Here is a 16,496-nt window from a genome sequence, read left to right as displayed (position 1 = left end):
GAAAGAAGAAAGAGAAGAAGAAGAAAGAAAGAAAAGAAGGAAGAAAAAGAAAGAAGGAAAGAAAGAAAAAGAGATAAGGAAATGAAAAGAAGAAGACAAAGAAAGACAGAAAAGAAGAAGAAAAGAAAGAAAGACTAACAATCAGACAGACAAAGAACGCCAAAAGAGAGAAAGAAGGAAAGGAAAGGAAAGGAAAGAAAAAGAAAAAGGAAAAGAAAAAGAAGGTCATTCTGGTCTCTTAAGGACACGGAGCAACTGGCCGCGTGGACAATATTGGTCTATTGGCGTCGCCACTAACCAGTGTTCCGTGCGGGGTCCTAGGCCCAGCCCGCCCGTGGCCCCCAGCGCCCGCAGCCTCTGGTAGGTGGCGGCCGCCTGTCCCCGCCTTGCCCGGGCCTCGAGGCCACAGCCCAGGGCGGCCTCCTGCAGTGCCCCCCGCGCCCCGCGAGCAGGTGGACGGCAGCCGAGCGCGGGCCCCCTCCGCTGTCAGGGCCGGGAGGTGCGGCCCAGGCCTGGGGTCCCCCCACCCCGGGGCCAAGCCGCACACACAGCGAGCGGGCCGGTCCGTTGCTAGAAGAGCCGTCCAGGAAGGGATGTCGGGGTGGCGGCTGCGGCCACTCCTCACCTCCTCTGCCACTGCCGAGCCGCAGTCCTAGGTGTTTCCTAGGGGACCATCGCTCTGCGTGTCACTGAACCCTGAAGGCAGCCCCACACGGCGGGCACGGTCCTGATGCCCAGGCTACAGATGAAACGGGGGGCACAGGCTGCCCACGGGCACCCTGGCGGGTGGCCTGGCACACCGGGCCTGGGTGCTCCCACCTACAGGGCACGGGCACCGCTGGGACACCCCACCCGGTGCTCAGACACCCTGAAGAGTGGACGTGAGGGCAGCTGGTCCCCTGCAGAGTTCTTTCATCCCACCGTTGCGGTCCTCTAGGGAGGGGGAAGGACCAGCCGCTTCCAGTTTAGGAGAGGCAGCAGTGACAGTCCTCGTGGCCCACGGGCGTCTCCCAGGTGATACTGCACCAGCAGGAGCAGCACCGCCCGGTCAGGGTGCTGGCACCATCCTGGCTCAGTGGCCCTTCCTGACGTCAGAGGAAACACCCAGGGCTGGTGCTGCAGTGCAGGAGGCCAGGACATGGGGTGCGGGCCGGGGTCCTCACTGTGCTGTGGCCAGGACCTCGTCTGGAATGAAGCCTGGCTGGAGGTGAACGCTTCCCCTCCTGGCCCCCCTTTGAGATTTGAGGGCTCCCTGGTTCTCCGCAGCTCTGTCCCCCGCACCTTTTCCGGAGGCTCGGCGGGGACAGGCAGGAGGGGAGTCACCTACAGCAGCCCAGCCTGCTTCATTGCATCGCTTCACACTGTAGTCCGGCCCGCTCTCGTCCTGCAGCTGGCTTGGGGGCCTCGGGACTAGGGTGGCTTTAGGGATTGCGGACGCGGGCCTTCCTGGGCCTTCGGATTTGGGGGTTTTGAAGCCTGGAGCAGGAGAAAGGGAAGGTTATTGATGACCCAGGTGTGAAAACAAAAAGCGCAGGGACGTCTAGGTGGCTCAGTGGTGGAGCTTCTGCCTTTGGCTCAGGTGCCGGGATCAAGTCCCACGTCGGGCTCCCCGCAGGGAGCCTGCTTCTCCCTCTGCCTGTGTCTCTGTCTCTCTCAAGAATAAATAAATAAAATCTTTAAAAACCAAAAATCAAGAAGCTCAGCCAGGAACCCTCTTTGCAGACTGAGGGGCAGGCTCTGGAGAAAGCACGTGTGGTACAGTATTGGGTGGGAGTCTGTCGGGCCAGGCCACCTTCTAGAAAATTCCCGCATGTGCAACCCCAGGCTGGGGGAGGCAGTGCCAATTGCCTGCAATGGGACACTCTGTGTACAGTGAAAGGTAAAGGCTTGTGTCCCACATCTGGACCAGCAAGTGAGATGGTGCCAGTTCCTTCAGAGCCGCTGGCCAGTCCTCCGGGGCCTGGAATCACTGCTCCCCTCCACGCCGTTTCGTGCAGAATAAGGACTTGCTATTGGCAGATGGAAAGTTGTCTGCTTTTCCGGGGGAGTTCAGGCTGAAACACCTGCCGGGGCTTTCCTCTGCAGGGTTTTACATGGAGTCCCTAGAATCACAAGAATGTCCTGCCCTCCACCTTCCCAGATCAGATCCTGCCACTTCCCTGCTACAAACTATTCCAGAGCATCACGGTTACCCTTAGGACACAGCCAAAATTCTTCAAGTTTGCACATGTTCTTCTTATTTCCCCAGCTGCATCACCCACGCTCCCAGGTGCTCTCTTTGCTCCACCCATTCTGGTCTTTTCCCAGGTTTTTATACTCACTACACTCTTCTTCTGCCACAGGACCTTTGCACATGTTTTCTCCTATGCCTAGAGCACTCTTCCCTCCTCTCTTTGCCTAAACTCCTACTCAACTCAAGCATTGCTTCTGACAAGTTGAATCCTCCCGTCAAAGGCTCTCATAGTTCCATGTACCTCCCTCACTAACACCTGATGAACTGCAGTTGTAAATAATTATTTGATCACCTGTGTTCCCTAGATTATAAATTCCATGAGGACAGAAATCTTCTGTTTTTGTTTACTAGCAGAGGACATATTTGTTGAGTGAGAACATAAATAAATCCCAAACTAAAAATCCAACTCCTGGCTCATTTAGGCCTGTGCTTCTGAGAATCATAGAATTGCAGAATTGAAACCTACGCACACCCCAGCCTTCAATCCATCCATCGATACTGCTGTGAGCATGATGCTTTTTCTGTTAAAAAAAAAAATGAAATCTCAGTGTCCGTATATAGTCAGTAAATTATACTGTGTTTCTTCTCTCTCCCCCACATCCCGGGTCCTCTCCTTGTCTGTTGAATTCATAATCTCTAGCATTTATATTAAGTGACGTGCCAGGTGTTGTAGAAAATAAGCAAAAGAAAGGCCTGCGCCCTATTCGTGTGAAGATAAACAGTGTTGCTCCGAAAAGAATATTCTGGGCCCCACACTGGCTCTGCACTTTCACTTTCCCCTTTTCATTTCTCTGGCTGTATCGTGATCAATGATAAAGGCCTTCCTTCCCAACCGTGGCTGCCCAGAACCTTCTCCCTACAATAGTGTCTGACCATTTGGTGTGATACAGGTTTCCTCCACACTGAAAGTACAAAATAAAACTCGGAAACTTGTGAAGATAGCCACGTAATGCAAGTTAAAAAGCCTTGTATTAAATCCCGAGCCAGAGGTCAGAGGTCGGGGCAGCCGAAGGAAGAGGAATGGGGATGGGGTGGAGATGGGGTAAGGGCATCCCAGCCACCGCTAACCTGTCCTTCTCTTCTTTGCAGTGGCAGGCCATCTCTCTGACAGTCATTGAGAAGGTTCAGATTGCAGCCGCCATCTTGGGTTCCCTCTTCCTCATCGCCAGTATCTCTTGGCTTATCTGGTCAACCTTCAGCCCCTCAGCAAAATGGCAGCGCCAAGACCTCCTCTTCCAGATCTGCTATGGGATGTATGGATTCATGGATGTGGTGTGCATAGGTGGGTCTGGGGGCTTGTTTCTGTGGGAAGTGGGGAGCCACGAGCTGGCGAGTTAGACAACCTCACAGGGTCCCTCCTTCTGGAAGGTCAGAGTACCAGGCTTGAGACTTGTAGGCTCGAGAGGAGCCAGCGCCTTAGACACGAGGGGAGAGCGGAGTGGGGGAGGAGACAGGCCAAGGAAGGAAGACCTCCATCTTTCCCAAGCAAATCTAGTCTTGCCCAGTTGAGGATGAGGCTGAGGAGGCTTGCCTCCCAGAAGACTTGAGGAAGGTCAGTCCATCTGCCTCGAGTGGGAGGTGGAGGCCCGCTCCTCTGCTGTGTACTCCATGGTTGCCAAGCCATGACAAGGGGTGGCTACGCCTCTGGCTCCATTGTCTTCCCGGCAGAACGCCCAGAAACAGCCATGACGACAGCTGCCCCCCCCCCGCCGCCCCCGCCTTTTTCGGCTTCCACGAGCCTATTACAATGCCCCAGATCTCCCTAGTCTAGTGGTTTGCCAACTGTGGGTAGTCCTGGAGTTCCATACGCAGCTTCGGGAACCAATTTTGGGAGCGGGCCATGGGATGCAGCACAGACAGGCTCCGAATCCTTGCCCTTGCTTCACCTTGACTTTCTGTACTTTTACCCATTTACCTATGTTTCTGCTCTAGGTAAGATTTTGGTTTAAAGTCTTTGGTGTCTTAGAGAAAAAAAAAAAGTTGGAAACCCGCCTCTTTAATTCCTGCCTGTTCCCTTACACCATTCCCAAATCTGTGTTCTTTCCTCTTCTTTTATGTTAGGTCGATTGGTGAAGGGCCGGGTCTTCTTGTTGTTGTTTTTTTTTTCCCCAACCAATGCTTATGGTTTTTAAGTCTGGAGTTGTCACTGGGGGGACCGAGGTCGTGGTTTTCTCGCAATGACATGAAGCCTGGCTAAGTGCTCGTCAGACATCCTCACCTGGAACTCTCGGGTTATCCCCTGGGCCATGAGGCTGACCGCACCGAAGCGCCACAGTTGTCTTCTCTGGGCTTTCGTTTGTATGTCATATCAACTATGTGCACTGCTCCTTTTGGCAGGAAAACATCTCTTAGCTAGAGTTTGGCTGGGAGGATGCTACATGAATTTCCTTGGGATTCTTTAATATTAGGAGTCAGAGAGGCCTGGAGACTTGCATGCTGATCACAGCAGCCAGAGAGCAGAGATGCTGGCACTTGGATACTTGTGTAAGCCTCTTGCGGCCTCTCCCTGTAGCTAAACCAACACATCAACCCGGAGTTCCAGAGCCTTTATTTATTTATTTATTTATTTATTTATTTATTTATTTATTTTTTTTTTTTTCAGAGCCTTTTTAAAGGCAGGCTTTTGTGGCACCTAGACAAGACTGCCCAGGTTTGGAGAACTGTGAATGGGGAGGACTTTGACTTTGAGCATTCTAATTTAGTTCTCCCTCCACCAGTATTCCTTCCTACCCCGCTGAGGCCGGGGTTGTTGCTGCCAGGACCCAGGTGTGTCTCCATATGGAGGTGTGCGGCTCTGGCATGGAGGGGGGCAGCAGCGGACGGCCTGTAGGAACCTCTCCAGCTGCCCTTCATTCTCCTTCAGGCAGGCTTTGGCTTGGTCTCTGATGTGTGCTTCTGTGAGACTTGCTTTCCCGTCACGTGGTGTATTAGTCTGCTTTGGCTGCGGTAACAGGCACCTCCAGAACTGCAGTGCCTCACAACAACAAGCATTTATTTCCCACTGATGGGTCTGCATGACAGCTGTGGCTCAGCGGGGCTTGGCTCGGCTTAGCTTCTGAGTGTGCGTTGGGTTCCAGCCTGCTCTGAGTGTCTCCTCGTGCTGGGGCCCAGGCTAAAGGGGCAGGGGCTGCTGGGGTATACTCTTCTAGCCAGTTACAGGAGCACAAGAGGACTGGGGGAAACTTGCATAGCCTCTGGAAGCTTCTGCTCAGTACTGACACACTGTCCCTTCTGCCCCCAGCCCGTGGGCCAATGCAAGTCATCAATGAGCCCAACATCAACGTAGGGGTGGGCCAGGAAAGCGTACTCCTCCTCCCCTGGATGGAGCATGGGAGGGAAAGAGGAGCGTAAATACTACCTACCATTCAGGGCCCCATAGATTTGAAGACTGAGGGAGGTGAACATAGAAGAGACCATGTGATCAACCTGTTGATCAACCTACAACTCCTGTTTTGAAAGTTGAGAGAATTGGTGCCCCGAGAAGGGGAGTAAGTGATCTGCTCTAGATTGCTTAGCTGGGATTAGAAGAAAGGTTTCCTGATGGCAGCCCAGTGCTCTTTCCAAAGTCCTCTTGCATCAGACAACAGGCGTCTTCAGTGTCACTTATGGGACATCTGCAGATGCCACCTGCAACTTTGAGTGCTCCTGGGCCCACTTGGAAGAAAAGCCCTTAAATAGGCCTGCTCCCTGCCAGCCTCCGCAAGGCAGGTCCAGGCGAGCACCCTCTGAGCCACCCAGCACCCCTGCTTGGGCTTTCCTGGTGCCCTGGTCTTTCCTGCTTATTGAGTCTCCCTCGGAGTCGGGCTCCACAGAACCATCCCATCCTCTCTGTCTCTTTCTTGGCTCCTCTCCATCTGCCTCCCTCCAACCCACTTCTATCTCTTGAATTCTTTCTCTGCTTACTCTTCAAATATATATGGCACTCAGTCACCCAAGTTCTGGGAAGAAGCACAGTGAGCCAAATATTAAGAGTTTCTGAATTGCTTTCTTTCCTTCCAAGTTTTTAGGAAAACATAATTTCCCAGGATGCAAAGCCACACCATGATCTATCCAATCTGCTCGACAAGCCAGTGACGGCCTGGAGACTGCCGCTGGACAGGAGGGGGATGTACAGGGACCATAAGTGCTTTTGGTGCTGTCCAAAAGTACTCAGATATATTTATATTTAGACTAGCTCACCCTTAAAGAATTTAGACTGCTCTATCATTTTGTTGATTATAACTGGAGCTAATTCAGTGTCTGAGTATTTCTCAGGGGCAATGATTTTCTTCCCATTTTTCAGATGGTGAAACTGATACTGAAAGATTTGTCTTAGGCCGCCTCAGGCAGCAGAGCAGGACTCTCAGTCCAGTGTTTCCTAGGAGAGGTTGTCCATGGGAGAAAATTCTGGGAGACAAAATTAAAAAAAAAAAAAGAGTAATATGTGATCTAAAGAAGAGAATGGAAGGTGATGGACAATAGTTGAAATGTATAAAAAAGTTCGTGTGATGGTTGGTTGCATTGATGGTGATTTTGATATTGGTGATAATAATCAGTAGTGATGTTGGTGGCTTTAAGGGTGAAGTTCAGGTATTAGTCACTTCTCTTCTGCAGTGTTCTGGACAGTTGAGGGGAAGATACCCAGGACTGCAGATATGGTTATAAAGTATTAGCCTTTGAGGGGCTCTCTGGTAGGGACAATAAGGTGGAGCCTGGAATGTCTACCCGCAGTGTGTTTACTTTTAGGCTCAACTAGACATTTAGAGTCACAGAACTACCCGAGAGTACACTTGTCACTAGATTCACTTTGAGGAATTTAGAACAGGAACCACACGCAGCCTCCGCAAGGCAGGTCCAGGCGAGTCCTTGCTGCACTCCATATCCTAGTTCAGGGATAGTCCCTCAGCCCCCAGATGATAGCTCAGAAAGAAGGAGATGAGACCCACAATTGTGGGTACAGGATCCACCTTGACATAGTTTCCCCACAGAAGTCATGCACAGTTAGAAGTGTCACTGTACTCAGGGAAGCTCAAAGCTACTGCCTCCCATCAGGCATTCACAGTAAAGCACCCACCAATCAGGGTTACCTCCAACCGAGGGGATGTTGTAACACAGCTGACACTCCACCTTTGTCAGAATTCCAGGGAAACAAGTCGGAATGCCAGCCCAGGGTCTAGTTTGTTTTGAGAGAAAGAGCAAGCAAGTCATGTAAGTGTACCGTCACCTCTATCCTACTACCTCCTGTCCATGAATCTCAATTTCTGGCCACTCAACTCTGTTTCACTGAACCAATGAGAGGCAGAGGAGCTGGAACAGGGAAAGAGACCTCGCTGGGTGGGCCAGAAGGAAACGTATGTGATCTTCTTCCTGCATGAAAATGAATAACATAGACAAGAGAGTCACAGGGTGGCACCTATATTGCTGTTGAGGTGGTCATCAGTTTTAAAACTCAGTCAGTTAGCTTATTCCTATAGGAAAAGGGAAGTTTCCCTTCCAGAAGTGCTAAGAGAGTGGAAGAACATGCTGTGAAAGAGTGGGCAGGGGAAGGTAGAAAGTAGGTAGAGCTGATAATGGGAGAGGTGAGTATTCTTAAGAAATGTTGATTGAAAAAAAATGTTAAATGAAAGAAATCAATATCCATAGTCCCAAGCTCCTTGGATGGTACCGGGGTAGAAATTTGTCACCAGAAGAAGGAAAATGAGTCTAGCCCTGTGTTAGCTCAAAAGGCTGAAGAAGAAAGGAATAAGACCATCTGTTAAAATGAATCTTTGGACTTACTCTGTTTTTCAGACACCAAGAACAATCTGTCTACTCCCTAAGACTATTAAATAGCCTCAGATAGTAAAGACTCTGAGTAAATGTGAAATATATATCTTCAAAGGGCACCTAAGTGGCTCAGTGGTTGGGCATCTGCCTTTGGCCCAGGTTGTTATCCTGGGGTCCTGGGATCAAGTCCCGCATCGGGCTCCCTGCAGGGAGCTTACTTCTCCCTCTGCCTGTGTCTCCCCCCACCTCTCTCTTTCTCTCTGTGTCTCTCATGAATGAATGAATGAATGAATGAATAAATAAAGCTTTAAGTAATCCTTAAAACTAGACTTAGCTTTTATCAGAATAAAAGATGTTCTAAGGGAAAACTCATGACGGTGAGAAAGATACAAAGGGACACTCCACTGGGTGCCAGCATCAGCCCAGCAGATATTCTCTTCCTTGAAGCCAAAATAATACAGAGTCTGGGACATGTCCACCTTGCTGCCCATGCAGCCACATCAGCTCCATCCACGGCTATGTCTGCCTGGCTGACGTCTAGGAAAAGGCCTTTGGTTCTCTCCAAAGAATTTTGCCTGAAGTGGGTCCCAGGAGGGTCTGGGTTCTCTGTTGGATGCAGCCTGGGTCCAGGGTTGTGGACAACGGCTCTAGACTTTGCTACATCAGAAGGTTGTACATTTTGGGATACCAGCTGCCCCTATAGATTAAACATCTCTTGGGTAGAGTCCTAACTTCCTAGGTCAATCCGTGCCACTGTGAAAACCAAAACTAGGTTGCTGTGGGCAGAACAAACCACCAAACTCCTGCAAGGGCAGAGAAGAATTGAGAAAGGGTGCAATAATCCTAAAAGATGAGCAGGGTAAGTATTATGATCCATATTTAACAGGTGAGGAAAGACCTAAAGTAACTGTGCTCCAGGTCATGTAGCTAAGCAAATGGCAGAGCCGAGAATTAGACCAAAAACCTTGGACTTCAATTCCAGGGCGCTTTCTACTGCTTATTTTATCTCTGATTGCTCTGTGAAATTGCAAAAGCAGAGCCTGCATGGGGAGGCTGGTTGAAGGGAAATTGGTCCCCTAATACCTTGACCCATAGGGTAATGGCTGAGCAATAAGAAATTTAGCAAGCCTTAGCTGCTCCTGTCCTGTATTCAGGGTCTTGGAGGTTAGCCATGGTTGTACCTCCCCTTTTGATCAGCGCTATTCTGACACCAGCTGAGAGGGAGGCTCAAGAAATTGGGGTGCAAACTTGAGTGGTTTGTCTCCCTGTGAGACACTCTAGTGGAAGGAACTTAGGGTAAGGGACGCTACATCTCCTGGTTAACATGAACTCAGGGAATTCATTCAGTCACTAAAAAATGTTTGTTGAAAGGGCACTCCCAATAAGAGTCACTTGCTCTTAAGGATCTTATATTTTACCTAGGAGGCAGACAAATTAATCATTTATCTCAGTGATAAGAGCTGGACACAGAGATGAGTGAGCACAGGAAAAGACTGAGGGGGAAGGGGCTCAGGATGGTCTTATCCATTCCTTCAGTAGCATTTCCTGGCTGTCTGGTTTTGTTCTTGAAACTAGAGAACTTTAATAAAGTAATGAATGAAACGAAGTCCTTGCCCTCAAGGAGCTCCCAGACTACAAATAAATCACAGCACAGTGGGGGCCAGTATAAGATTCAGAGAAAGGTGGAACAGAACAGAGAGCAGTCAACTCCCTCTTGGAGGATTCCAGGAGGGCTTTTTGAAGGAAGAAGCTCTATCCTTCAGCTATTTTCAAAAGATAGGTCAAAGTTTGTCCAGAAAAAAAAGGAAAAGAACATTTCAGGCAGAGAGACTAGCATATGTAGAGGCACAGAAATTTGAGAGAACCAGGTACACTTGGGAAACTTGGAGCAGGTTTGTGTGGCTCAGTGTCAAGAGCCAGAGGGAAGGTGGGTGATGGGCCACAGGGAAGTGGCAGTTGGCAGGAGCCAAATCCCACAGTATCATGAACCATGTGCTGGGCAGCTCAGACTTCGTCCTGTTGGTGATGGGGAGGCGTTGATAAGATTTTATATCGGAAAGAAGTGTGGTCAGATGTATGTGTGCTTTATTTTTTTTAAGATTTTATTTATTTAGTCATGAGAGACACAGAGAGAGAGGCAGAGACACAGGTAGAGGGAGAAGAAGGCCCCACACAGGGAGCCTGATGTAGGACTCGATCCTGGGACCCTGGGATGATGCCCTGGGCCGAAGGCAGACACTCAACCGCTGAGCCACCCAGGGATCCCTGTATGTGTGCTTTAAACAGGTAACTCTGGGGACACCTGGGTGGCCCAGTGGTTGAGCATTTGCCTTCAGCTCAAGGCATTTCCCGGAGTCCTGGGATTGAGTCTGACATCAGGCTCCCCGCATGGAGCCTTATTCTCCTCCTTCTTGCCTATGTCTCTGCATCTCTCTGTCTGTGTCTCTTGTGAATAAATAAATTAAAATCTTTAAGAAAATAATAAAATAAAGAGATAACTCTGGTACCTGTGGGGAGGATGGACCAGAGCTGGAAAGACTAGAGGTGGGGGATGTGGGGCAGTTGGAAAATGCTCACAATAGTCTGAACCAAAGGGAAAGAAATGCAAAACAGTGCAGTGGGGAAGAAGTATATCAGATGACCTTGAGAAGCACTTAGGATGTGCGTGGGATAGGACTGGATGAACTTCTTTGAAGCAAGTAGGAACACCAGGGTCTGGCTTGAGTGGGGATACCAGAGCCGAGCATGAGACCAGGGTTGGCCATAGGAGAAGCAAAGGGGAACCAATGGTAAGTCTTTGGCAAAAGCACCAAACGAAAGGACCATCCCAAGCCTAAAATCCGGGCAGTGAGGTAAGAGTTCCCACGCAAAGAGTTTGCAATAGAAGAGAAGCAAGAGACAAGGAGTACATTACGGGCTGCAAAGAGGAGAAGGCACTGCCAGGAAAGAATCTCTTTGTGGGGGTAGAAAGAAGGAAAGGGCCTTTTATGGCCTCCTGTTCAGACAGGAAGATTTTGAGGACATTGGACCAGTTCTGATGAGGATCGGTGACTAATGAGAAGGAGGGGAGGTAAAGAAATGTTTCTGTAGGCAGCTGGATAATGAAACTTGAACACAGGTTTGGAGGTCAACAACAAGAGGTGGGTAAAGCCGTGGGTTTTGACAAGGGAACTTAGGAGGAGCATTCAAAGAGTAGGTGGCTAAGGATGGAAACCTGGGAAACATACATTTAAAAGATGGATGAAGACAGAGAATGAGAAACAGGAGGGAATGAGTCACAAGATCCAGGATTTGGGATTTTGTGGATTTATGGAGTGGCAGGAGTGTGCTACATAAGGGTCTGGACCACATATTGCTCAGTTTCTTACTAACGTTGGGACCTCGAGTGATTTGCACAGCCGCTCTCTGCTTCCCTTTTCTCATCCGGGAAATGGGATAATAATACCATCTCCAGAGTGCTGTTGAGAGGCTTGAATGAGGTGGCATGTGTAAAGGAACGGACCATTCATAATTACCAGGGACCAGGCTGGGAGGCACTTGATCGGGGAAGATTCCCCTTATTCCCCAATAAAGGTTTGCTGACACTGTTAAAACCAGAAGCCAGTCACGGCCTAGAGAGCCTGACCCCATGTCCTCACATAACTGAGACTCTGCCCTTATATGGAGCAGTGCCTCTTCTTGAAGGCTTTTAGTTCCCTCACCCGTGTCCCCTCCATGAGAAGATTTGATTACATAGAATGTCCTCACGCCACCTGCCTCCTCTTCCGTCATCTCTAATGATGCTGTCTTCCCCAGCTCAGAAGCTGACAGAGCTTCCCAGCAAACAAATGGGACAGTCTCTGCTCCAGTGGGTCAAGTTATTAGGATTTAACAAGAGCAAATTAATTAAGGTCTTTGGCACCAAAAACATTTTTTTTTTCCACTCCGCAGACCAGAGAGACTGGCCACCAAAAAGTCAAACCTGCAAAAATGAGGACCTCATCCTTATCATGTTTGGTTTTTTACTTACGAATGGGATGTGGTCAGGGAAAGGAAGGAGAGCGTTTCTGAGATTGTTCCAAATCTCTAAAACAGTGGAGTATGGTAATTCACAGAGTTGTAGAAAATCTTGTGTGAAAGCTTCCTCTGTGTGCTGTTCATTGAGGTTCTTTCCTATAATTTAGAGATACCTGGTGCCTGCCCTCGGAGATAAAGGAATTCAAATTCTAATTTATAGTAAGTGGGCAAAGGGGGGGGGGGAAGGAGCAGCAGGACTACAAAAACATCATTTTTCAAACTTCATTTTAATTCACGTTAACTAAAAAACACTTAGATGGCACAAAGATGCCATGAAAGAAAGATCCTTCCTTTATTCCTCCCCTTGGGCTAGAAATGACCTCATCTGTCAAATCTTTTAATTCCCTGACTAATAAACTGAAAATATGGAGGTGGAGCCTGGTACCGTAGAAGAGACTAGGGAGTAGAAAATGTAGGTCTGAAGACTGGATTAGCCACTTCTTCTCTGACCTTGGGCAAGATACTTCTTCTTTTTAGAGTTCGGTTAAGTCATCTATAAAGTGAGACAGTTGAACCTGATAACTTGCAAGGTACTTCTAGGTCTGACATTCTAGGATTTTGAAGTCATTCCTATTGTGAGAAGATGTCATAATTCTCAGGGGTTGGTCACTGTGGCCATGTGGGGGATTCTCAAGAAGGTTTGGCTAGACCGAACAACTGATGAGGGTCAGCCATGTAGATGGACAAGGTGATGCTCAGGCTGTGTTCCATTAAGTGCATATGGATTATCCAACTTTCCAGATTAACTGTTAACTCATGTTCCACCTAACCCCTGCCTTCCCCAACAGGGGCTTCCTATGCAAGGCCACCTCTGTCCACTGCTGAGCTGCTAGATGCTCCGTAAGTGCAGATGACTGATTTGGAAGCAGACACACCAAGTGAGCACTGTCCCCCTCAATGGAGACCCTTTGGGAGGCAATTCACTTACTCTGGTGTGTGACAGGGCTCAAAATAGTTTAGGAACACCTATTGGGAACTGTCTTTAGTGCCTACAGCGTGGTCTTTGGAACACTAGTAGTGGCTAATCACGGTCTTCAGGAGTGGCATGTCTGTCTGTTGACAGTGGGTCTAGGGCTAGAAAAAGCCCCAATATGGTAAATAAGGTGGCTACTTGAGCCAAGTAATATATTTTGGTGATGACATGAGACATTTCATTGAACCCAAAGCTGCTTTTGTCTTGTGGCCTCTATCCTAGCACTGCAGGTATTTAGTTAGGGTAACTTTAGCAGATTATATATATATATATATATATATATATATATATATATATATATAATATCTCATGATTTAATGAAGCGAAAGCTGCTGGTCTTTGGGTGGTTCTCCTCCACGCAGAGATTCAGGGATCTAGGCTCCCATTTTGTGGCCACAGTTCCCTGGGCTTTTGAATCTTTTATCTCCAGCTAATAGAAAATAAAAGCAAGCATGGACAAAGTGTGCGCGCACACACACACACACTTTCCCCCTCAATACCTGTTCTTAAACTTTGGCCCGACTCATCTCACATGCAGCGCTGGTCACCTGGCTCCCCGTGGGTGCAAAGAGCTGGAACGTCATTCCTTCTCTGGCAACTCTGTACTAAGGAAGAGAAGAATGGGGTTTTGGTGGACAGTTAATCATATCTGTCACTGGCTATGTCATTGAGAAATTTCCACAAGTGCTCTGCACTAGAATACTCTAAGAAAGAATACCCTAGTTCCCAAGGGCACTCTTTAAAAAATATTTATTTATTTATTTATTTATTTATTTATTTATTTATTTACTTACTTACTTACTTATTTACTTATTTATTTATTTGACACAGAGAGAGGAGAGAGCGCAAGCAGGGGGAACAGGAGAGGGAGAAGCAGAGTCCCTGAGGATCAGGGAGCCCGATGCCAGACTCGATCCCTGGGATCATGACCCGAGCCAATCACAGATGCTTAACCAACTGAGCCACCCAGGCATCCCCAAGGGTAGTTTTTTAAAATCCTGGGATTTTAAACTCTTTTAGATATAGAATTTTGGCACATTTGCTTAAATAAGCTAATTTGTAATTTTAACATAACTCCTTTAAGATGAAGTCACGTGAAACTTATTTCGTAATAATGATAATAAAATAATAACAAAAATTTATTATTTGTTACGTACCAAACGCTGTAAAAAGTGCTTTATGTGCATTCTCTTATTTACTCCCTACAACCTTAGGATGTGGAAACTATTAAATGCCCATTTTCCTGATTTAAAAAAAAATTGAGGCTAAGAGGTAAATCACCCAGTCACACAGCTAGAAGCTAGTTTCATCTGATTTCAAAGCCCACATCCTTAGCCGCTCTGTTGTAACACCGTAACACATATGTTAAAATGCATAACACAAAAGACATCTTAAATGCGAATTGAAATAGAAATTGTAGGGATGCCTGGATGGCTCAGTGGTTAAGCTCTGCTTGCAGCTCAGGGCATGATCCTGGAGTTCAGGGATCCAGTTCCGTGTCGGGTTCTCTGAGGTGAGCCTGCTTCTTCCTTTGCTTGTGTCTCTACCTCTCTCTGTGTGTCTCTCATGAATAAATAAATACTACCTTTAAAAAAAATTGTATACTCATGCATACAGACTATAAAAAAATTATCTCCTCCATAGCTTTTCTCTCTGGGGGAGCACACGACCTGGAGCACGAGTGAGGAAGGAGCCCAGGCACATGGCACTGTTCTGTTTCAGATGAACCTAAATTTATGTCCCACTACATGTGCAAGTTGTGTGTCTTTGGGTAAGACACTAAGTCTCTCTGAGCTCAGTTTTCTCTTCTGTCGCGTGGAGATCGATAATACGACCTACCTCATGGGATTTCTGTGAGATGTAGACTACATTTGCAAAGGCCTTTTAGAGTGACCGAAACATAGTAAGCATTCAGCAGGTCCTGGCTACCATCAACATGACCATCATCACCATGACCTTCATCGCCATCAGCCAGAGTGGCTGAGAAAAGCAATTCTGTCTTCGTCTGTCCAGATGGTGAGAGCTCTGAGCTTTGTAGAGAACCCCTACAGAAAACATCCACAGCACCTTGGGGCATAGCTTCACCCACACATGTCCAGGAACGGACCCCTCACTTATACCCATGCAGGGATATTTGGGGCTCCAGGAATACTTCTCTACTTCTCTGTCCTACTGAGTTAAGCTCATTCATTCCAAGGAGTCTTCATGCTCTTAATGATTTTCTAGCCCAGGTCTTTTCACGGGTTCCCGAGATGACTTGAGTGAGCAGAGTGACCAGGATGGCTCTGATGGGCTTGACCAAGGTCAACCAGTCCAGCAAGGACCCTGCTGGGAAGGGAATTCTAATAGAAGTCACCTCCAAGGGGACAGACATCAACGGGACCGAAACACAAAGGGGAGGTGGCCTTGCCTCACCTACATTGAAAGCTTTCCGTGTCCTCTGGCTCTTAGGTCTTTATTGCTGAAAGAGTAACCCAAACCAAGACCCAAAGCAATTGAGTCAAGGTGAGCCTGCTCAAAGGAGGTGATGGACCCACATCTCACCACTCCTCAGCAGGGGCCCCAGAAGTGTGGCCTGGCTCTACTTGCAAGGGGCAGGAGGCTGTAACGGTGGAGAACACTGGGTAGCTGGGTTGCACTGCCAATGCCATCTCACGACAGCACCTCTAACCGACTCCCCCTCCTCAAAGTAGCTGGGTAGATTGATTTCTTTCCCACACTTGCCTGCTAAGGTCTTTAGTGGAGGTTCTGAGAGGGCCGAGCCTTAGCACCTGGAAGATGAGCTTAGCAGTGGTGGGGCTTCAGGGTTAAGTCTGACCTCAGGGGATGCTGCAAGCGGGGAGCATCCCTCCACGGGCACTTGCTGAAGGCCCTTGGTGATGGGAGAGGAGGCGGGAGTGAGGGCTTGTCACCACATCTGCAGTATCAGCTGGTCCCTAGAGCTCCTTTCAGCCCCAGCATCTTATTCATCTATAAACAATGACTCAGATTGAGGACTGGGAAGGACAGTGAGGAGTCAGAAGAACAGGTGCTTGCACTGGGAATACGGTTGGCCCTAAAGAAGGAGGAAAAGAAGTGCGTGGGCTTTTTCTGTCCTGTAATTTCCACCCTAGCCCCCACAATAATCAATATCATGTGGCTTTGAGTGTTAAAATGTGTTCCAGGCATAGCACAGGGAGCAGCATGCAGGACTCGTTACCTCCTTCAATCTCATAACAACCCTATAAGGAAGGAGGTATGAGTCCCAATTTCCTGAAGAAAATACTGAGGCTCAGGAAGAGGAAGTGACTTGCCTGACTCCACGGGCCTATAAGGGGCAGACACTTGGAATGATCAGTGAGTGCTCATTGGTGAGGTGCCTCTGAACTGTGGGACCCAAAGTCCTCTGGGTCTAGCAGAAGAAGTATCCATTTCTTTAGTTGCTTTTCATATTCATGCCTGTCACATCTGGAACTAGAGTATTTTTTTAAATTACCTGATAGCTCTTGG

The 16,496-nt window shown here is 48.3% G+C and overlaps 1 protein-coding gene across 1 annotated transcript in view; it reads left to right on the top strand.

Moving 5' to 3' along the window:
• The window catches only part of MARCHF4 (membrane associated ring-CH-type finger 4), a 114,172-nt gene that overhangs the window by 88,290 nt on the left and 9,386 nt on the right, over positions 1–16,496 (top strand). Inside the window, exon 3 of the mRNA XM_038585684.1 lies at positions 3,323–3,515. Coding sequence (XP_038441612.1) covers positions 3,323–3,515 — 193 coding nt within the window. The remainder of the gene's footprint in view (positions 1–3,322; positions 3,516–16,496) is intronic.

This window comes from Canis lupus, chromosome 37, assembly GCF_011100685.1.
Source record: "Canis lupus familiaris isolate Mischka breed German Shepherd chromosome 37, alternate assembly UU_Cfam_GSD_1.0, whole genome shotgun sequence".
Taxonomy (NCBI): Eukaryota; Metazoa; Chordata; class Mammalia; order Carnivora; family Canidae; genus Canis; species Canis lupus.
The sequence above is the reverse complement of the archived record's forward strand: the minus strand, read 5'-3'. Positions and strand labels throughout refer to the sequence as shown.